The 24,338-nt window shown below is 28.6% G+C and overlaps 1 protein-coding gene and 1 non-coding gene across 3 annotated transcripts; both read left to right on the top strand.

Moving 5' to 3' along the window:
* The first annotated feature begins 1,063 nt into the window (after positions 1-1,063).
* On the top strand, positions 1,064-23,157 carry LOC123295005 (3-hydroxy-3-methylglutaryl-coenzyme A reductase). Of its 2 annotated transcripts, none has more exons than XM_044876200.1 (2): positions 1,064-1,263; positions 20,428-23,157. In XM_044876200.1, exon 2 carries the CDS (start codon positions 20,432-20,434, stop codon positions 22,991-22,993), a length of 2,562 nt encoding a protein of 853 aa, XP_044732135.1. In that variant the 5' UTR covers positions 1,064-1,263; positions 20,428-20,431; the 3' UTR covers positions 22,994-23,157. The 2 variants fall into 2 exon arrangements, with proteins under 2 accessions (XP_044732135.1, XP_044732136.1); XM_044876201.1 differs by lacking the exon at positions 1,064-1,263 and adding an exon at positions 1,739-1,881.
* Positions 6,480-6,639, top strand: LOC123297032. The gene has a single exon (XR_006535217.1). It is a non-coding gene; the product is annotated as a U12 minor spliceosomal RNA (small nuclear RNA).
* Positions 23,158-24,338: the final 1,181 nt, after the last annotated feature.

Raw genomic sequence — 24,338 nt, forward strand, 5'->3', positions numbered from 1 at the left:
TTTGTTGCATCTTTCGAAATTATATAGTTTTTTCGGTTTTTTTCGAAATACATATAAAATTTGATACTAATAGTAAAAATGCTAGTACTAAAATGCATAACCAATTGCCTATATTTTAGAAGTTATCTTTTCTTGATATTTAGAAAATTTGTGTTAACCCATTATGGCTCGTATTTCAAGAAGTTCGTATCACAAATCGATTATATTTTACCATTTCATATTAGGCTCCCATGTCATGTATCCTTAGTGCTCTTCCTTCAGGTACAAAGATTTTATTTCACAAAGTCTTGTGAATCCCTTCATTCAGTATTGGACAAAAGTTATTCCTAATAAAAAGACTAATAACTTTTGCTCGAATTATTTTTTTAATCCCGGTTCAGATTGAACTAAAATTGGCAATAAACGTTTAATAATAATAACATTAAATACTTCTAAATATAAAGAAGAGAGTTCAAAACTCAGACAAAGGAGAATGCAAATGGTTTCCCCATCATTGACAAGAAAAAAAAGTGGAAACAATGTCACTAAACATACAAACATACACGGGAAGTATAAATTGATTGACAAATGTGTTTATTTAGTTAAATACAAAGTAAGCAAAAATAAAATGCATATTAATGAGCCATTGTCCTTCGCACAGTGGGTTGTCTATCCATCAAAAACCTTTCAATTTCATTGTTTGATAAGACTTCTTGTTTATTGTTCTAAAGCTATTTTTAAACTAAGAATATTTTACTTATATGCTAAAAATATTTTCATTTTAAAAATAACCAGAAAAAAAAAATATTCTACGCATTTATTACAAAAAAAATTTGAATGCTTTTGTTAAAATTGAATAGAAACAACCATTTATCGTAACAAAAAATCAATCTCCTTTTTTTTGTGTGACTATCATGTATTTACGTCATCAAGTCATACAATTGCATCCAAAAAAAATATTAATTAAGATTCAATGAATGATCAAATAAAATTCAAAATCTTATTTAACACTCAAACTCCCAATAAAATGCTGTAGAGAAGAAAAAGAAGTAGTGGTAGATTTTAATATTTTACATGAGTTTAAACTTCAGCAAAAATATAGCAGTCTGACATTGCTATTCAACGTGTATTGACATAAGGTTATGAAAATGGTACATTATTTATGACACAAATCAGTCACATTCATTGACGTGGTGTGAAGTGAAAATTAAGTGATGAGGATGTTCTTTGAAAATTAATTTTTTCACGTGTGTTTTCATTTAAATAAGTAATTTTTTTACCTAGGTACGTACAAAAAATTCACTTTTAATTTTATTTTTGAGGTTATATAATTTAAAAAAATCAAATTTAAAAACCGGGGCTGATTTGGATTATGCAACTCGTTTTTTAAAAAATTTCTCTGTTAATTTTTGACCTCAATTCACCTGGATGGTATACACTTTCTAAAAAAAAAAACCAAGAACAGTATAAGTAATATTTATTTTAATGTAATTATTAATCTCCTTGACACACTGATTGAATAAATTAAATACTTTTCGATGCATTTTTCTTTCCCATTCATGATCACAGTTCTCCTGTGTCTCGCGTACAGCATTTTTTTAGAGCTGTGAGTCGTCACGATCCCCACATGTTATTATTATTATTATTATTGGACGTCCGAGTGAAAGTGATTTTAAAAAATTGCTTTGTATGATTGTCATACTCCAATGTGTTATTAAAAAAAATTTCATTTTCAATTCTCTGACATAAAAGTTATAACATTAAATATTGTGTGGAGTGGTAACCCATCGTAATTTTTTAAGTTGTTTATTTTTGATAAATTTAGTAACAAAATTTGTTGTGTAAAGATTACATCACTTTTTTAATTATTTTGTGGTCAAATTCAAATTCCTGTTTATATGTGTAAGTTCTATTATAAATCAACAATTTTTATGCTATATTTTTATTTTGAGCGTGGGTAAAATTTAATAGTTTCTAATTTTCCATAGAAATTGCATCATTGAAAACTCTCAATTAGTCACTTTTCGTTTTTGAAAAAAATAGAAGAAATAAAGTTTAGGAAGTGTCTATTTACATGCTAACGTTTCAACAATTTTCAAAATATAACGAATCAAAATTTTCACCAGTACAATATGTTTGTGTGTATCGAAAATAATAAGCCTTTATGTTCAAATTTTTAGTGTAAATTTTTATGTAACTAATTATCTATAATTAATAAATTCAAGGTTCCTGAGATTAAAAATTAATTGTTATATAAGATAAACAATTCAATTATTTTTAAAAAGCTTGTGTCCGTCTCAGTATTTTTTTAGAAATCGCTTTGGTCAACTATTTCTACTTCATGAATCGGGATAAAGAAGATATGCCAAAGAAAATTATTGTGTATTATAAGACCTACTGGCTGAGAATACAGGGTGAAAATCGTTTGGCATTTGATTTTTGTCCAGCTCAGCTTTAAATAATGCCAGGATTCTTATTACCATTCTCTTCACTGGTAGCGATTTTAGGAATCTTTTCATTTTCCCTAGATTTTTATGTTTTCTATAGTTCTTAAAACTTCCTTCACGGTTTATCCTACCTAGCAACAATTTTAGCAAAAAATAAAGAAAAGCTAGGTCAATGTCACAGACGAGCGTAATTTTATGACCTTGGCAGTTTAATTTATTTTAAGATACTTAGGTGTCCGTCGTGTTCTATAGTACTTTTCTAGTAATTTTTCGATTAATATAACATAAATTCTCTGTAAATAAGTCATTTTCGACGAGAATGAATAGGGTAAAATGATTTTTGTCTTGTATTTGGTTCTTTGCCGCCGTTTTATTGAATCAATTTATATATATTTTTCTACTTAACAAAGTAAATCTGTAGAAATTGAATATAATTTTCTCCAACGTTTAAACAATTTTTAAAAGCGTTAACTTGTAAATAGACATATCGTAAAAATTATTGTAATATTGTTTGCATGTTCGATTGATTGTCTACAGCCTTCTTAAAAAATTTGTTGTAACCAAGTATTACTTAAGAGTTGAATGAAGCATTAAAATATTCTCTTGGGTCACGGTCATCTTCTAATTGAATTGTATCTGCTTAGAAAGTTGAAATTTTGTCATAGATTTTTGTTGTTGTAGAGTTTGACAACTCAAAATGTTATATAAATGTTTTAAATTTGTGTATTTTTAAGGGATGATCTAATAAAATTAATAAAACCAAACTAGACGATAAAAATTGTGTTTGCTTATCAATAAAATGGAATGGAATGGAATTTAGAAACGATTGATATCAGTTTGTGGTTCTGAGAAATTAGCTTAAATAATTCATTTCTCTTTAATTAAATTATAATTGTTTTCATTTAAATTTATATTAAACCCTTTCCAACTCAGTGTAGTCATATGGCAACAAGTTTTCTAACCTAAAAATAAAAAATATTATAAAATTTTGATTCCCTCAGATCACATTAGCTCCAAGTATTCAGGCAAAAGTTTTTATCTGACTGTGATTGGTAAAATTTAAACTTTATCTTCGTTTAAGAGATAGTAGATTTTTACACATTTTGGCTATAGAATTGAACCCTGACTTTTTTGATTTCGGATTGAGTAACTTACAAATTGCATTGTAAGGATGTTATTCTAAAGAAATAGATTTTTTTATAGACTGCCAAGTTTCGGGCAGAAAAAAAAATCAATTTTCTTACATTCTGCCAATGATAGAGAGCATATATACAGGAACAAGCAACAGACAAATGTTTAAAATAACAATCGGAACAGAAAGGGTGCTTTGTAAAATGATTAATATATATTTGAAATTTTGCGAGTGTCTTCCTTTTGACGAGCCTACCAAAATTCTCTGTCCGACTTTTTTCGAAAGCGCTGCGTTTTCAAACGAGCACGATGACGCCATATATAACTATGGATCTGGTAAAACGCAATAGGGAATTTGTCGGACACTATGACAACTTGATAACATTAATAATTTTTTAACAATTTAGCTAAAATGAACTACTTAAGCACGGCATGTTCGAGGTCGTAGACAAGCGCATGGGTGAAGTATTTTTGTCGGACAAAATATTTTGTTTAATAATAATTAATGTTATCATAGTGTCCAAGAATTTACCTGCTGCATTTTTCAAACCCATAGCTTTAGTATGACAACATCGTGCTCATTTGTGAATACAGCGCTTTCGAAAAAAGTCTTATTGTTGAAATTTCAAGTATGTATTAATCATTTTACAAAGCACCTTTTCTGTCCCACGGTTTATATATCCACAGCAAAAACAAACAAATACGAGCAAAATTTGAATTTTTAGATTTACTCTTCGGCACTTGATAAAATTTAAAAAAATTGCCATAAAAAATCATGACACCGAATTATAATCAGTGAATATTTGATATGTTGAATTTATATATTTTTCTCCTATTTAATATAATCCAATAGTTGCCATTTTTAGTCAAAACATTAAATATGGAGGTTAGAGATAAGGAGAACCATCTTGTATGGGAAACAAATCAAAAAAGTATTCAGCGTTAAGCATCAAATTGTAACTAAAAAATCCACCAACATAGCGCTGGGGTAGCAAAAGGTCTTTGATGTAAACTTCTCTATCCTTCTCTAACAACTTGTTTAAATCTTTACCTTATTCTTATTACTTTGTGTTTGATGTAAACTTCTGTATCGTTTTCTAACAACTTCTTTAGATCTTTATCTCACTTATATTACTTTCTTTTAAAACTTACACTTTTGCTACAGCAGCACCATCTTTTTGCTGTTTCCAATGTAAACTTTTTATATACAGAGATGGTCCTCTTTTAGTCTACCCTATATAGCATTATTTAATCACGTGATCTCCTTTTGACCAATCAGTTACAGATCAGCTGTTTTTGACAGTTAATTTTGATTATGACTAAACTAAAAGTGCAAACATATGTTTACATTTTTTCTGTGCACTCTTACACATCTAGGCTAAAAATGTAATAATAATAAAAAAATAAATGTAATAATAAATTATCATAAATATTATATCGATGGTATAATTAATTTAAATAAATTTTTCATTATACTCTTAGGTGTAAGTTGTTGTAATAGAAAATATTTTTGAAAAAGAAATTATAATTTATGATTTCTAATTTTATTTTTTTAAAATATTAATAAATAATAATTTCTTTCACTTTATATTCTTCTGAAATGTCTAGGTTGAATAATATGTACGATTTTTATTATTTAAAAGTTACTTTCTGTTTGTGGTATTGTTATTTATGTTAAAATTTTTCCCTCGTTTTATTAAAGGTTCTGTAGTTACAAATTTTTTAGACTCTACTTTATTCTGGTCCTGATCTTCCCTTTTTGCGAGACGAGATTAGTTAGACAATTTAGTTCTTTTTTTGATTTTCTAAAGTAATATGGATCCAAAAGTAACGAAAATCCACATCATTTCATTAGTGATCGTATAGAGAGATTGCTTTTGGTATGACCCATCCAAACGTCTATGCTTTTGGCGTAGAGAGATTTGGGTGGTGCAAACGAACTCAATGTTTTAATTTTGGATCAAAATTACTTATGTAGGAAGTTTTATCAAATTCCGAAATAAGAAGTTATTTTGTAATTTTTTCAACTTTTTCTGTCTCCAATTTCGATCAAACTTATGTTCATTTAGTTCATATGATGGTGTGATGGGTAGTTTTGGAGATATTGACCAAAATTCAATTCGAAGAGTGATTTTCTCCGATAGTACTAAAAAGTTACCTCTTAAAGAGAAAAAGAATCAGATTAAGCTAAAATTGTAAAAATCATAAAAATTTAGTTTTCCAATTGGAAAAAAATCAGTATCAAATATATTTAGCACCTATAAAACTTGATCTTTTTTTTAAAGAATTAGAGAAAAGTATGAAGAATTGTAACGGAAAATCGGGATTTATTAACGCTTTTTGAAAGTTGATTATTGTAAGATAATCAATAGTTCTGTAAACATAATTTTCTCCATTATTACCTATTATTTTTTTTTGTTTTAACAACTACGGAACCCTCGTTTTTTGCGTATATTATATAAGTGACGACATTTTGCGAATTTTTTTAGTTATTTATCATAATACATAGTTATTACTTTCTTAAAATTTTTTTATTAATAATAATTAAATGTTGAATCACTTTTCCGTAAATAATTCAATTTAATATCTATTGTAATATTTGAGTGCTGGACACTCTGGGAAAAAATTAAATGTTTAAACGTGAGGGCTCAGTGGCGTATTTAAGAGAAGTGCTGCTATTCTGTAATTGAAAATTGAACTACAGAGAATAATATTGTTTAGTGTTGGATAAACGTCTCTCTGTATAACAAACATTCTACATTTACTATGAAGTTATATCGCACGAACGGTAGGCTGTAGGCAGAACGTACTACTATACACTACGGTATGGAAACGCATACATGTACAATATTTATTGGTCCTCTCACAAGTGGTACGATGAATGTTGTATTATAAATACTATTATTTTAGTATCAATACTTCGTGCCTTAAACTAATGAGTAAGGAAAATATTGAGTCATGGTAACGCTTGACTCCACCTAGTACTATTGTCTAGGACTTACCAATTTTTGTAGAGGTCCAGGTCGTCCTCTAGAGTGGTCTATCTACTTTATAGACTATTCGAGTGATAGCGATCTGCCTCAGTAAAGTAATTTAAAATGCTGTATTTAGGCAGATGTGCTCGCATAGAAAATTTAATGATGTTCTAAATCGATGAAATGCTCGAGATATCGGATTTGAAACCGATTTTCGAAGTTTTCCCAAATCGAGTGCTGTTTCTCTATCATTACTAAAGATTTGTTTAAATAGCTCCCATGCATTCCCTTATCAATATGGCAAAAATTAAAAGAAAACGATGAGAATTTGTAACATAAATTCCGAAATCCAATCCAATTGATAGTATAAATGTTGTCTCCAGGAGTGGCATACAATCACTTGTGCGCTTCCTTAACTATTCGAGGTCAAAGATCGCAAAAATCAATTTTTGGAGAATATTTTCTTTTGCCTTCAATCATTTTTACATTTATTATAAAAGTTGTACAGGATAAAATTTTCTATAGGATTTAATGCAGAGGAAACGAAATATTCTCAAAAAAAATATCTGAGGACACGCACACGTAGTCATATGTGAATTTTGGTACAACATTTGTACTATCAAAATAAAAGTGTTTGTACAAATATACAGCTTATTCTGTTAGTTTCCGAGATGAAACCCTAAGATGATTGGACTAATTGTTTTCAGTATGTATTCACTACAAGTATGATTAAATTTCTAAATTCACACACTTTCTAGATTTTGCATATTTCGTTCCAGCACTTAGACTAAAGTGTTTCACGGAACTATTAAAACTATTTAAAAACCTAGGGATTATTGTGAAGCCCTCACATACTCTAATAATTACCTTGAATATTCAGTTATTATATCAATGATAAGAGCGTGTTAATCAAATTGTTGACATTGTAATTTGATTATTAACATTGAAAAAATGACGGCGTTTCCATTTATTAATTCGAAACGGTACAAAGTGCACTTATTGTTGGTTGATTTCAGTACTTACGAACCTACATCAATATTTCATCGACGTTTCATACACTAAACTATAATGTCAGTGGGAATAAAACATGGCCCAAGGAGAACTATTATTCCAATTTTGTGGATTTTTATCCATATTTCTTTAAAAAAAATGTTGCTTATTTATTAAAATATGTTTTAATCACAATGAAAATATTCTTCAAAACATTCTTTTTTAAATCGCTCTAATATTTTTTTGCACGATGCCATACGACATTTTGTAATTATCTTTTAATCCTTCAGCACTCGTGCCAACCTTCGGGAATCTTTAGACGCGTGATTAGATATTTGACACGTGTTCTGCACATGCGTCAAATATTTCGCGTGTTAACTTTGAAAATCGTAACCTCATAATACATAATTTTGTATAAATTTATTTTTTCATGTCCTAGCTAATTAAAAATAATTTAATTACGCGATTATTGATATTTGAGGGAGTAAATATTAGAGTAGAGAAATAATCTAAATAATTAAATTCATTTTAACTAATTTCATCATATTTCTATCACCAACTAACATTAATTTCTTTCTATCATTAAACTAACGAAAGTACACAAACAGATCCGAAAATTTCCGAAGTTAATATTTGTTTGCTTACACGTTTACTCTCGTGATGAGAGAAATTCTCCACATTTATCACAAGAATTGAAAATATATATTTAAAAAAGCTGTAGATACGTTGAAAAATTCATTCTTCGAAAATAGATAAATTTATATGAAGTTAGAAAAGTTTCAACTACAAAAAAATTATAAATTATTTATATTTTAAATCGAGTGTGTTATATTTAACAGAATCAGGTTCTGAAGTTCCCTGAAGAAATCAGGGTCTGCCGAATTTTACCGTAAAAATTTTCTAGAATGAAACATTATGAATTTTTGAGAATAATTAGCTTGAAACCTACAAAGATATACAAATCCCATTCATTTGGCGACTAGATGAGTAGATTTCGAAAGATCGTCGAAAATCTTTCCAAAATATGGGATTACATATATGACTTTGAACGATACTATAAAAAATACTCGTCTAAGAAATTGCTAAATGAATCCAATTTTTGTATATTTGCGTAAATATTAGTTACCCTATGTATACCGAATTTTTTCAAATTCATAAACAAAAGTTTATATTTTTCGTTGATTTTTAAAGGAGTGGGATTGTTTATAAAAATTTAACTTTGAAACAATTTTTCGTAAACATCTGTGTCTTCTCCCGAGGAGGCAAATTAATGAAAAACTTAAGTGTCCATTCTCTCCAAAAATATAAAAGAAAAGATAGTTTTCTAAAAAATACTTCGACAAATTTTCGAAAACTAGTACAAATGGCGACCGGAAAGCAAGATAAAGCTGCTTTTTTGGTATGTTTTTTGGATCCCTTAGAGTAGTGTGAACAACGTTTGGTAAGCAAAATAAAGTTGTACTATCTGCGTAATAGGTGAACAACTGAAAAAAGTCCGAAAATTTGGAGCAAACTTTTTTTTTGCTCGCAAAACTTAGTTTCACACTCCCCTAAGGGATCGATAGGTCTATATAACAAATCTTAAAAGTAGTTTTACATTAAGTCTTGCCTGAAGCATTTTAAGTTACTGAATCCTAATAAAAATTGAAATAATAATATTATGATATGAATTATTTATTTTAAAAATATAATCAATGATGTTTGTAAAGATGAAATGAAAAATATCCGTTTAACCATACAAAAATAAATAATACGTTGTAAAAATCTTTATTATTTTATTGAATAATATATTAAACATATTTTTGTATATATTTGTAATTTTATTAATTATAAATGAAAATTATAAATAGAACAATTTATTATTATAGTCACAGATCAAATGAAATTGAATGAATAAATTTGCAAAAATCTGAATCCGTGTGTGAGGATGGGGGGCTACCTTTTAGGAGCAAAAATTTTTTATGTTAATATTTAAAAAAAAATTTTTTTTTTAACTTGATCTCCACGGATGTTAGAGGAAAAAAAAAGTTTATTTTGTTGCGCTTAATTTGTATATGTCAACGTAATTTGGTAAACTGGTTACCAAAAGTCACTCCAATTAGCGCTATTCAACATCTTCAACCGAAAATTAATTCATTTCGTTATGTTTAGTTGGTTCCAGTCAAGATAGCACGGGTTGGGGTGATTTACAACCTTTTTCTGGAAGCTAAATTTATCATTTAAATATTTATTTTGAAATTACGATCTTACGTTTTAATTTTTTTGATTTGTATATGAAAAAAAAAAAAAAAAAATGGTTATCCAATTATTAATAATGGACAAAAAAATATCAGTGAAATAAATACTTTAAGAGAAAAATTTCCGATTTTTAGATTTCTATAGAAATATCTATTTTGAATATCCCTGAATTCATTTTATCTATTTTATTAGCTAACAAGAAAAGTATAAAGTGCTCACAATAAATTTTTTTAAATGCCGTGGTAAACTGCATATTCTCATTTACAACCCTCTTCTAATTGACGTTACTTTTTAGTTCCAATTATTTGCGACTATTTAGATTTTAGATACTAAATGAATGCAAATTATTTGAAATTCGAAGAAATACAGATAATTACAAGATTTTTATTGTACCCAAACGAAAAAAAGGCTCGGGAATCCCCATGATGCAAATGTGTGATTTAATTATACAAATTATGATATTAAAATTTTGTTATTTTTTGTATCAAACCATTTATTTTTATAAAGTTCATAATTATGAACAGTAAAAATTCATTTCAAGGTCCTATTTTGTTCGTGATTCAACTTTAAGCTTAGGTCATAGAAATAGTATCTTAAGTTGAAATAAAACTCTAAAAATAGATTTAGGGTTTTCTTTTATTAATTCTTTTAATAATTTAAGCTAAAAATTGTAAAATTCTTATTTTTTTGAGTACTCGGTAGGGAAAAATCTGGCGATTCTTATTGATCTTATACAAGGTCAATTAGATCCATAGCTATACGTACCATCTCGCATATATCATTTTGGTTTCGCTAACAACCAATTACCCTTAGAAAGTGGACTTCAAACATTAACCAAGTTGCTTTAATTTTTTATCAACGTATTCATCATCGGATTTAGGAAAAAATAGACCGAAAACAATTTTTGTTATAGTGTCCCATTTTTGAACACAAGGGCTAAAAACTTTAGAACCCAAACAACTCCTCTATAGTCGACAAGCTCAAACCAACCAACTCGTAATTACAACAATACTTTGGGTGTATAAAATTTCGGTATATTTTTATGGTCAATTTTTTCCGGATATATTTTTTCCGATTACCTTCATGTCATCATTTGTAGGAACAACATTTAACAGGACTACCATTTTTCGATTGTTCTCCTTCAAAACCCCTAAATAACTAATTGCGTTAACTGTGTATTAAAAATCAATTAACCTTTTTTTAATCTGCGCCTTAAGACAATTCTATGTTATAATAGATGCTACAAAGAAACGTTTGAATGAAGCAGTATACTTAATAAGTTAATATACAATGCGGATGGGGTTATTGTGTTACAATTTCAGCGTTTTTGGGAAAATTATTCGTAATTTAACCTTTTTCACCTCAGGGTTTTGAGAATTTCATACTCTTAAATTGATAAAAGTATAAATTGAATGAATTTTTCAAAGAATTAATTATGATAAATATGACTTAATCAATCAAAAATATGTCTAAAATATTCCCAATATTCGCTTTTCAGGAATACAATATTGAGTCATTTTTATTTATATTTTAGTCACTGTTTATAAAAATTAAAGTAATTGTTTTGCATTATGTTATAATAAATAATAATTGAATAGGAAATCATTTACTTACAGTCTATGTGACTAGACTTAATGAAGCATTTCATAAAATTTATTACTTCTGTTGAATACATACAACATCTGGGAATACCACTTTTTTTAAAATTTACTAATTTTGTAGACATTTTGGTGATATATAAATCTATTAATTCCTCGAAATGATAATTTTTTTTGCATCTTAAATTGAGGTAGGTAATCTGTATAAAAAATGAAACAGTTTTCTTATAGCTTTCTTTGTGTTAAGATCTCTTTATTATTGTTAGTGAATATTTTATGTTAATTTTAAATCAGTGAATGAATTAAAAAAATGTAAGTGGTTTTTTTGGATACACTTATGATTAAAATAATAGGGTAGCCCCTATATTACTTAAATAACATATTTCAATTCTAAATTATAGCCTCAGTGCCTGTCAGCATAAATTCTTATTATTATGGAGTAGTTAAGTACATCTCTAGCAATTTTTATGTGTTTTAATTTTGCTTAAGGTAGTACGAGCGCCATGGTAAGTTTAGACTTGTGGTTGAAATTATTTGTACCTTATTTTCAATTTTGATGATGAATTTTGTTATAACTTCATGAATGTACACGAAAAATAAGAACACAATTTTTCGATATCTGTCTTGGTTTTCGAAATATCGAAAGTTAAATAATTAAACAAAATTTTCAATTTTCGATATTTTGAAAATTACTCCAGATATCGAAAAATTTTATTTATACTTTTCGTCTTATATTGTCAAGTTATAACATAATTCACCAGCAAAATTGAAAAAATATATTTGTTTAAATTTGTGTCCACTACCGCAGTCATACATTCTTAATTATTCGGGCACAAAGGGTTTATTTTTTCAATTATTTATTAAGGTTTTAACTTTAATTTAAATAGTTTTTTTTTAATTTCCACCGACTAGTTTTGGAGAAATCTATGAAAACATATCATCCATCTACAGTTTTCCCATAAGACCAATGTTAAATATGCATCTTTTAGAAGTCATTTATTTATTTACATAATCAGGCAACTCCCTCTCCCCCTAAAATTTTCAGAATTGATTGATACTTAGTCCAATTTCATATTTAAAAAAAATAAAGACTTTTATCCAAAATTGACTTGGTGCTTGTACATCCTTAACCAAGAATTTTTATTCAATGGTTATTCTCAGTAGAACGACGCCTGACATTAGACAAAATAAAACGTATTTTTTAGAAAATTAAAATTTTCAAGTAATTGGACAAAGGGCAACACGTTTTCATCGATTAAAATAATTTATTATTTAATTTTAATCATCTGATAAAGAATACCCCACTGATGACTATTCTCGTATCGGAAAATGTTATTGGGCTATGCATAATTAAACGACAATAATTTCTAGAGCCATGTTTATTAGTGAGTGTATCTCGACTCTTAGTCTATAACGTATATTAAAATTGAGCATATTAAAATTTATATTTAGAAATATTTTTAATATTTATAGATTTAAAAAAAAATTTAATTTATTCACTTTTGTTGGCTAAATTATTGGAATTCTTGAATAATTTTTTAATTAGTGTTGTAAAAACTATTTTCTTTTAATTTTTTTAATATTTCTTTGAAATACTTTAGAGAAACTCCGTTTTGTCACATGAGATTGGCTAAAAGTACTTTTATCATTCAAGTTAGGAATAAACAATTCACTCGGGTTCATAACGCTATTTTTATATTCCGTATATGAAATATATCAGAGTATATTAAGTTTAGTCCCAAGTTTGTAACGCTTAGAAATATTGATGCTACAAACAAAGTTTTGGTATAGCTCTTCATAAAATCACCTAATTAGACCATTTTCGTTAGTCCGTCTGTCTGTTCGCCCGTGAGTATCATAACACAAAAACGAAAGGAGATATCGAGCTGCATTGTTTTTGCGTACATAGGACATAAGAAGCGAAATTTAGTTCGTAAACGAGTAACATAGGACTATTAGATCCATCTTTTAAGCCATGGGAGAAAAAAATAATTAAAAATATCAAAAATGTTCCATATGTCAAAGTATACAACTTTTTTCGTCAAAATTTTTGCGAAACTTAGCTTTCTTTTTTTTTTCAAAAACTATTCAAAGTTGAAGTTTGTAGATAGCTTCCAATAGTAAGTCTATTGATTTTAAGTTCATGCTAAACCCATCCGATAATTCAAAGGGGTCAATTTTTTATTAAAATTCGTTTCAGAGCATGTAGATTCCAAAAATTCTAAATAGATTTCTTGAAAATTTTCTGGAAAAAATGGCCGTTATTTTGTCCTACATGAATTTTTTTTTAAATTTATCTTATTATTAAAAGGAGGGTTGTAGTATTTTAGAAATTTTTTTTTTTTTTAAAATTTCGATTTTGAATTTGTTGAAACTAACAATGATATCTAATCAAATATTTAATTGAAAAAATCAATTTTTGAATGATTTTTAATTTGTATTTTTTCTAAAAAGGGAAGTTGGAAACATATTATTTTTAAATTTCGACCTTGAATTTGATGAAACTTAAACAATGATATCTAATCAAATTTTTAATTGAAAAAAATCAATTTTTGAATGACTTGAATGCCAATAAACTTTCTGCTAGAAACTATTAAACACACTTAAAAAAAGTATGGGAACGCCACAAAACCTCTAGATACGACTTCAAGTCTGTACCCATGAGTATAAGATAGAGAAGCTCCCATAACTAGCAATTTTAAGAAAGAGTATAGGAATTTCAATGTCTGTGGCTCCTTCGGAACTACAAGCATCAACACTTCATGCCCCATTTCGTATTTGTAGATATTTTTATGAGAATCATCTAGGGTAAATTCATCGTCTGATCTCTGATAGAGTGTTCACACGCTCAAACAAATCAATATTTCTTTGAAAGTAGATTTTCGATTTTGAATTTTCAAAACAATTTTTATAGCTTCATACTATATTCTATATATGGAGATCAAAATTAATATCGTCCTCATAATCATTGTCTCTTATATGATGCTCTGCCACGTGAATTTAATGTGATATAATAAATAATTTTTGACAATTTTAAATTATGTAAATATTTTTTGAATAGGGTCGGATTCAATCAAAAAACTATTTAATGTTTAACTTTATCAAAACAAGTGAAAAGAAACAATTGACTGAGTTAATTGTTGAAATGCCATGCATAGTCAGTGTTGATTTCTTTATCACATAGCACATACAAAAATGTATAGACAGTGTTGATGCGCAATCGTTTGTTTTTTTGACGTCACGTAAATAACAAAAGATATTCACTTTTAAATAGACACACACACAACTGATATTCCTATATTAATACATACTATAAAATTTGCACCTAATTAACGCCCTCGTGGGTAAACAGTGATGTTTAGAAAAAAATGTTTCAAACAAAAGTTTTTTATTATTTTATAAGGAACATTTTTTACATTTAAACTTTTGTTCTATCTCTAACGGTTTACAAGATGGGTCCTACGGACCCAAGACCAAATTGACCTATGATGCTCATTTACGAACTTGACCTCACTTTTTACGTCCTGAGTACGCTGTAAAAATTTCAGCTCGATATCTTTTTTCGTTTTTGAGTCATCGTGTCCACAGACGGACGGACGGACGGACAACCGGAAATGGACTAATTAGGTGATTTTATGAACAGCTATGACAAAATTTTTTTCCTAGCATCATTATTTTTAAGCGTTACAAACTTGGGACTAAACTTAATATACTATGTATATTTCATATATGCATGGTATAAAAATTAAAGTTCTTTGATATTCATATTTAAGATAATGTGCGAGCACCAAGGAAATTTGAAATAAAAAGCTTAAGTTTAAATCAATTCTGAAAACTAGGGGGGGGGGGTGTTGCTCGATTATGTAAATAAATCAATGACTTCAAAAGTAGGCATGTTTAAAATTGGTTTTATGGTACAACGGGAGATGGATGATTTCTCCAAAACTAGTCGGTGGAAATTAAAAAGAAAACTATTTAAATTAAAGTTAAAACCTTAATAAATTATTAAAAACAAAGAAAATCCATTTTGCCCGACTAATTAAGGATGTCTAAGCACGGAAGTGGGAAAACAAGTTTAAAAAAATATATATTTTCAATTTTGCTGGTGAATTATGTTAAATTTGACAATATAAGACGAAAATAACAAAATTTTTCAATATCTGGAGTAATTTTAAAAATATCGAAAATTGAAAATTTTGTTTAATTATTTAGCTTTCGATATTTCGAAAACCAAGGCAGGTATCGAAAAATTTTATTGAAAATAAGATACAAATAATTTCAACCCTAAATGTAAAATTGCCTTGGTGCTAAACAAAGGTTTACCCATTGAACAATTCTACCTGGAATCTGCGTCCTCTTTAGTTTGCTCAAGCAAAACGGTAAAAGAAGTTTTGGAAGCGTAAAAAAATTTGATCGAAAGACATTTTCCATGATAAAATCCTCTCGATATTTTTAAGGATATTTAACCTTACTTCAAGATATTAATGGGTGAAGAAAATTAGAGTTGAATAGTTATTAAGAAAAATTAGCGAAGTATAAAAAATATTAATCTAGTAGAAATCAAACCCTGAATCTGTTCTTTGAAGCATGGAAATATGAAAAAATTAATAACCGATTATTTTACGATTATGCTAATATAAAATATTTAGTGTGGAAAACTTAAAAAAATCTGTTTGACATTTGTCACATTTGAACCGGATTTCTTTATACAATGCACATAAAACTATAAGCAGATGAATAGTTTGTGAATATAAAAGGAAGTTATATTAAAAATTTTGTCCTTCAAATTTTTTTAAGAAGAATTTGCTAATAATTATTCATTTATTATAATTTATATTAATATTTGTATAGAATATATTTAAGAGTGTCAACAAATAAGTACTTTTTAATTATACATTCAGGATGAAAAAGTTTTTATTTAAAATTCTTTTAGAAGTTGAAAATCTTTTTTATAAAGACGATGATTTTTTATTTCTTTTAAATTTTGATTTATTGCCTAAATTTTGGCAGATCGTAATTAGCTTAATGAATTCGTAGGGTCTATAAAACTTTGAAAAACATGAAAAAATTGTTGAATTTATTTAAGACTAGCTTAATACCCGCCCGCTTCGCTGGATTTAAAAGTAAATTCAGGTAAAGACCACCGTGTTATAGCCTTCACCTCCTTTGCTCTCACTTATCCCCCGTCCATAGCACTCGAAAATAGGGATATGGATTGTTTTACTTAGGTAAAATATGTGTACAGTTTTCAATTTTTTTAATTCAATGTAAAATAGTCATAACTCATTGATTATATCAGAACAGATTACCATCAATTGTATTTTTACCATTTTTACAGAAATCTTTAATTTATGGTTTAAAATGATGGCATCTATGAGCACAATGACATTGCAGACTAAATTTAATTAATTTTTTTCGTAATATATCTTTATAAATTATAATTATAGCTCATGTGTTAGTCTGATATATATTATTGTATAGTTTCAATCAAATTCGTTGAGTAGTTCTTGCGCGTAGCGTCACAAACAAACAACCTTACTTTATCATTTATATTATATAGGGCAAGGGCTAGAGAAGAGAAGGACAGAAAAAATTAAAACAAGTCTGTATTTTAACTCTTTTTAAAATTGTTTCATGCATTATTCATTGTAACTTTTTCTCATAGATTTTAACTAACTAAATTCAAATCGGACATTAAAGTTCCACCGTCACGTCTAGTTTTCAAGGAACTCTATCTTTAATATAAGTGTTTGCTGGATAAGGGTTTGCTGGGTAAAGCTTTCATTCTTAAGTTTGATACGTTTAATACTTTTATCGGAAATTCTTATTTTCGTCTGAGGCACAATTTTTTTTTAATGTTGTTGAAATAGTTGAACAATTTATGGCAATTTCAGTTCACGCTCACCATACAAGGATGAATTTCTCTGATACCAAATTAACTAGGATCAAAAACTGATTGAAAAGCAAAATGATGATAATTTGTGGATCAGAATTCGGGGCGGTGTGCGTCTGACCCAAAACACCATCGCAAACTTCTTATTTATCGCTGGGTTTTCACAATTTTTAAGCACATAAAGAATATATGTATAATATGAATTTATACCTAGTCTTCGAATTTTAGCGATACGTAAAAACCCCAATCTAAATAGTTAACTAAAAATATTGACAATATTTCTGTTTATTTATTCTTGAGCGAATTACGTCATATTTGTACGAACTTCTCTCAAAGCAACACGTGCATGTTTAATGAATAAAGATGCTGTTTCATTTCGATGTTAGTTGATTAAATTTAAATAATTGATAAAAAACAGATATTCTAAGATTTCTTATGACGACAACAACGATGATGATGTTTTTAATTTTCGAGGGTAAATGAAAAGAAAAATTTCCAAGAAATAATAATTAATGAAATAAACTTCTGTTCATGAATCTATTTCGTGTTCAATAATAATTATAACGTGAACTTTAAAATTTTCTCGACGTTTCTAGAAAATATATTATAAGTTACGATTAACACCACGTTCTCCCGATGGGTGAATCGTGTTTCTAAAATCGAAAATCAAAATTTTTATAATAAAGGTTTTTTGTCCTACATACATACTTACTTTTGGATGGAGTCGGTTACTTCGTTCTTACCCTTAAATAAAGATTAAAACATAATGATGTGGGTGGCCTCTGTTAGAGACATAAATGTCTGATAAACGGAGGTAAAACCCCCATTATTATTATATACTTACTTTTGCTGAATTTTTCTTATTAGTCGAGAATAATTAACTTCTATCGAATCGAAAAAAAACTTCTAAGAATTTTTCCATTTAGAATTGTATAATCATTACTGTGCTGTAAGAATGCGATCATTGTGGGGCACTCTATATACCTGGTTAAATAAACTGATACCTGTATAAATTGATAGTATTCATTTTAGATTTTCTCTTTTGTATTAATAAAAACTAAGTAAAAACTGTGTCGTAGACATAGTAAAATATAAATAATGACTTCATCAAGATAAAACAAGTGAAAAAAAACAGTTGACTGAGTTAATTGTTGAAATATCCTGTATAGAAAGTGTTGAATGTCAGTGCTTGCACTATTTTCAATGAATAAGAAGGGTTTAAAAACCAACAGAATTTGGTTTTCGAAATTTTCGAAAGTATTTTCTAGAATCTCTCACAACATCACTAGTTAAAGCTAGCTGCAAATTTTCAACTCTCTCTCTCTTTTATAGTTTTGGAGAAAATGAACACCAACCATGATGTAATGTTTCCATCAAAACTTGTTTATTTAATTATAAAGAATATTTTTTATATTTAAAGGTTTAATTTAATTATATTGCTCATTTACGAACTCAAACTCACCTTTTTACGTTTACACCTATACCAAAACTTTGTTTGTAGCATCAATATTTCTAAGCATAACAAATTTGGGACTAAAATTAATATACTTTGATATTTATTTCATATATACCGGGACATTGTAACAGGGTATAAAAATAAGGTTAATAGGCGGCCGATTTTTTTTGCTGGCAATTAATACGTCCAAATTACTGAACCTTATCGTTTTAATTACGGAAGCTTGTTTTAAATTATAGTAAAATTATGCATTTCCTATTATTAAACTGAAACATTAAGAAAAAACATTAGAAAAGTTAAATATTATTAAATAATTTAATTGTACGAATGGCAATGTACATCCCCAGATATACGGATTAAATCTGGTATGAAATCACTAGATTTAAAGCATAAAGGGTTCACCTAAAAATTCAAAAGTTTCGAGTTCCTGTTCTCAGGTTGTTACACCTCGATATCTTCAGTAATTTTTGGGTGATACGCAAAGATACGAAGCGAGAGTTACATTTTTGAGGTGGTCATATTTCTACGCAGTATAGTAATTAAGAACTTTGGACTTAACTAAATATCAAAGTTTTCGCTGATATACTGCTTAAAAGTTTCTTTAGCAACAAATTAATGAAGAAGTGGGCATTTAATTTTTGACAATTCCATCTCTGTATTGTGTAAATTTATCGAGATCTGACTATCATTTATCTCTTGTCTATATTTGGAGAGGCATTCGAAAATTTATAAACCTATCAATTATAAATTATTTTCAATTAATTATAAATTTGGCAATTATTATTTTAAGCATCTCACTGTTTCTTAAAGTGTATGTCTGTCAATTCGGTCATTTAAAAAATAAATTTTTTTTATATTGTTTAATGCGTTATTGTTTTTTTAAATGAACCTATCGGTTAAGTACATTTTTTAATTTACACTTTGATGTCAGTACAGTAGAGTCCCGATAATCTGTATTCAATAAAAACCAATTTGGATTGTAAGGACGGACAAAAGGTGTTCGTATTACTGGACGTTTCTGATTATCGAGTGTTTGGATTATTGAGAGTAGAGTATTAATTCCATTTCGGTTAAATCGCTTTTTTAAAAGAAAATTTTGTGTAAGTTTCTTAAGCGAGACATGCTTTTTCCAACTTTTAAAAAGTGATTTTAAACCTTAATTTTAATGAAATATTTGTGTATAAATTTCATCTAGTTATTTTTTATTTTTTTAAACAAGTGTTTGCGCTATGCAATACGATAGTTGCCTGATGTCGAATTTGCTATTATACGAATAGAAATATAAAACTAGATTTGATACCATGACAAAATTTGAAAGTGAAATTAAGATTGATTAAAAAACGAAGAAGTTGTAAGCATTTAAAGATTGTTGCCCATCTCCTTTTAGCAAAACAAAGTTTTATATGTATTTTATTTATTTATTATGACGTCACTAACCTATATCTTCTTTGTTTAATTAAGAATTTTCAATGTTCATATTTTGTGTATTTCTAAAGTTTTCAAAAACCAACTTCACTTTTCTGCCCATGCAGTGAGAATTCTTCACCTGAAGTGATAAAAAAAAATTAATTAACAAGCCTATTATACCCATAACCTTATTGTATGTCATGCCAAGCAGACAAGTTTAAAAACAATATCTCGAATTATTTATCTTCAAAATAAACGAAACACTTTTTTAATATTTAAAAAATTACTAAAATTTTTTTATTTTTATTTACAGAATAATGGCAACTCAACTATTCCGAAGTTATGGTGAATTTTGTGCTTCTCATCCATGGGAAGTAATCGTTGGCACATTAACACTTACAGCATGCATGCTAACATTAGATAATCAACAGACAGTAACATCATCCTCATCAGCCACAACGAATGCAGCTTGTCGCGGATGTTTTTGGTTACAAGATACAACAAATAGCGGTAGCAGTAGTCTATCATCCGATCAACATAATGCTGCCGATTTAATTGTAATGACAGCGATACGATGCCTCGCTGTACTTTACAGCTACTATCAGTTTTGTTCATTACATAAATTAGGCTCAAAGTATATCTTAGGTGTAGCGGGTTTATTTACAGTATTCTCAAGTTTTGTATTTACGTCAACAATCATGAATTTCTTCCGTAGCGATGTAGCTGATTTAAAAGATGCGTTATTCTTCTTTTTATTATTAATCGATATCTCTAAAATAGCAGCGTTAGCTCAGTTCGCGATGAGTGCTAAAAGTCAAGATGAAATTAAGAGTAATATATCACGAGGAATGGGTTTGCTCGGTCCATCGATTACGCTAGATACGCTTGTTGAGACTTTAGTGATTGGAGTTGGTACACTTTCTGGAGTACGTCGATTAGAAACTTTATGCTATTTCGCTTGCTTGTCAGTGTTAGTTAATTATCTTGTATTTATGACTCTTTATCCAGCATGTTTATCGTTAATATTAGAGTTATCGTCGGGAACTGATTATTCTTACCTGTATAATGATGTCAGCCGATCTCTGTTTTCAACTGTACGGGAAGAGAATCAAAAACCAAATTTGGTTGCACAACGAATTAAGCTAATAATGTCAGCTGGTCTTATGTTAGTACACGTCCATAGTCGGTGGCTGTTAGTAAATGAACCTGCCACTGATAAGACAACAATTAACACCGAATCAATTGAAATATTAAATCAAAACACCACCGAGGAAGTGGTATCAATGCAGAATTGTATTATGAAATGGTTGACAATGAGTGCGGATCACATTGTCATACTAATACTCTTACTTGCATTGGTCGTTAAATTTATATTGTTCGAGGCTAAAGATAGTATCGAAACTAGTATACGAACATCTGTTAGCGATGCATCGATTAAGTCTCATAAATTAGTTCAAACTGATGAAGAAATTCGAACCAATAATGATAGCGTTGTAGAAGAAATATCAACTTCGTCAGAAGAGGAGGTGATTCCGACTCCTCCAGAAAATACGGAGGTCAGAGAATTAAATGAATGTATTAGTATTTATAAATCAGGTAAACATTATGAATTAAGTGACGAGGAAATTATACTCTTAGTTGAAAATAAAATAATATTATTACATAAAATTGAAGATTGTATAAAAAATTATGAACGTTGTGTAAAAATACGCCGGTTAATTTTAACCAAAAAGTTACCAGGTAGTACCCAAAGTGATGTTTTAAAAGGTTTACCATATCAACATTACGATTATTCACAAGTACATGGTGTATGCTGTGAAAATGTTATCGGATACATGCCAATACCAATTGGATTTGCTGGACCCTTAAAATTAGACAATCAAACCTTCCATGTGCCAATGGGGACCACTGAAGGATGTTTAGTTGCAAGTACAAATCGTGGATGTCGTGCTGTTTTCAAAAATGGTATTACTAGTCGTGTGGTTGCCGATGGAATGACTCGAGGACCAGTAATACGTTTCCCAAATTTATCCCGTGCTAGTGATGCAATGGCCTGGATGGAAAATATCCAAAATTTTGAGTTAATCAAAGAAAAATTTAATTCAACTAGTCGATTTGCTCGGCTTATGAAAATACATATACGTATTGCTGGAAGATATTTGTTTGTAAGATTTGTAGCTCGAACTGGAGATGCCATGGGAATGAATATGATTTCAAAAGCTACGGAAACAGCTATTTTATATATTAAACAACAATATTTCCCTGATTTGGAATTATTAAGTTTGAGTGGTAATTTTTGTTCTGATAAAAAACCTGCTGCAGTTAATTGGATTGAAGGACGTGGTAAATCCGTGGTATGCGAGGCTGTTGTGCCCGGTGCAGTCGTTAAATCTGTATTAAAAACTTCGGTACAAGCGTTAATCGATGTAAACATATCAAAAAATATGGTGGGCTCAGCAATTGCTGGAAGTATTGGAGGCTTTAACGCACATGCTGCAAATATAGTGACTGCTATTTATATAGCAACTGGACAAGATCCTGCACAAAATGTAGGCAGTAGTAATTGTATGACGCTAATGGAACCATGGGGTGAGGAAGATTTATACGTTTCATGTTCGATGCCCTCAATTGAGATTGGTACGGTGGGTGGAGGTACCGGTTTAACAGCACAATCATCTTGTTTAGATATGTTAGGTGTAAAAGGTCCCAACATTGAGAATGTTGGAGAGAATGCTAATCAATTAGCACGTATTGTGTGTGGTACAGTTCTAGCTGGAGAATTATCATTGATGTCAGCGTTGAGTGCTGGACATCTCGTAAATAGTCATTTAAAACTAAATAGGAGTAGTACAACAACTAGTACAACAGAGAATTGCTAATATTTATTTGAATAGTTTAATTATTGATTAGTATTTATGTGCGTTTTATAGACACTTATAACGTTTGTTAATTACTTAAAAACTAATTTCTTGTTCTGTTGTCAAATCAATTAAGTGTTATCTATTGTTTTATATTAAAAAGAGAAAAAAAAGAAATATTCATTGTGAACTGAATTTTATTAAAATGACTAATGAAGAAAAAAAAGTGGTGTTGTAAATTTATTTATTTTCTTCAGCTATGTTTGTTTCTTAAAAAAATCGTAAATAAATAATGAATGCACGTTTAAGTGCATTTAAAAAAGAGTCCTTGAATTATTTTATTTCGAACCGAATTACTCTTTTTATCGTCAAATAACAAGACCATACAAAAGTTTCTGTATTCCATCGGAGTGAAATTAATGATTCACCAAATTGACAAAGATATAGCGTGATCGTGACCATTTTTTTTCTCAATCGAACTGGTGAGACAGATACAACAAACTCAGTTTATGGTTTTTTTTACAAGTCGGATATATTTTGTACTCTTGATACATTCATTTGAACTAATAAAACCTTTAAAATACTAGAAATATTAAGGACCTGTACTTCCAAAATATTTAAGTAGACTGAGAAAATCTTCTGGTTTTCTGCGAATACAAGAATAAACGGCAAAGCAAATGATAATGGTGTCCTATGATACAAGCTTATCAAAATCATGCAACAGAGAAGCAGTCATGTTATTTGAGGGTAAAATAGGCTAGTTAGTAAGGTAAATCGAGTGCTCTACTACTTTAAGATGGGTAGGTATAGTTATTTATAAAAATTAAAGAAACAAAAAATTTCATCAATAACTAGACAAAAAATTATTCTAATTTTACAATGAGATATGTTTATCAGATAATACGTAATTTAATTATTATTATGAAGTGTTGCATATTAATCAGAATTCAACCTTGGTTCTTTCCCGTCATTTTCTATTATTCCAAGCAATAATGATAATAATCAGAGAGGTTTTCTGTAGGGTCGTTTCAGTTCAGAGATAATTGTTTGTATGCATTATACCAATTTAATTTCAAAGATTCATAGCAAATATACAGCATTGCGCTTTTTAATTAGGCACAAATCGGCGGCTCTTCGAAATATATTTTTTCAAACTGAAAAAGAAGGTACTCTTTTTACAAAGAAAAAATTGACCCAGGTAATTACATTTTAATGAATAATTTCACTAATAATCTTCCGAAATACTTTTGGACTAAGTGCACCGCTTAAAATTTCATGGCCAAAATAATTTCAATAATTATTTTTGAAATATTCAATAATAATATTTCGTATTAGTTCAAGTATTGAGTATAAATATAGGTACTTT

Source organism: Chrysoperla carnea, chromosome 3 (genome assembly GCF_905475395.1).
Source record: "Chrysoperla carnea chromosome 3, inChrCarn1.1, whole genome shotgun sequence".
NCBI lineage: Eukaryota > Metazoa > Arthropoda > Insecta > Neuroptera > Chrysopidae > Chrysoperla > Chrysoperla carnea.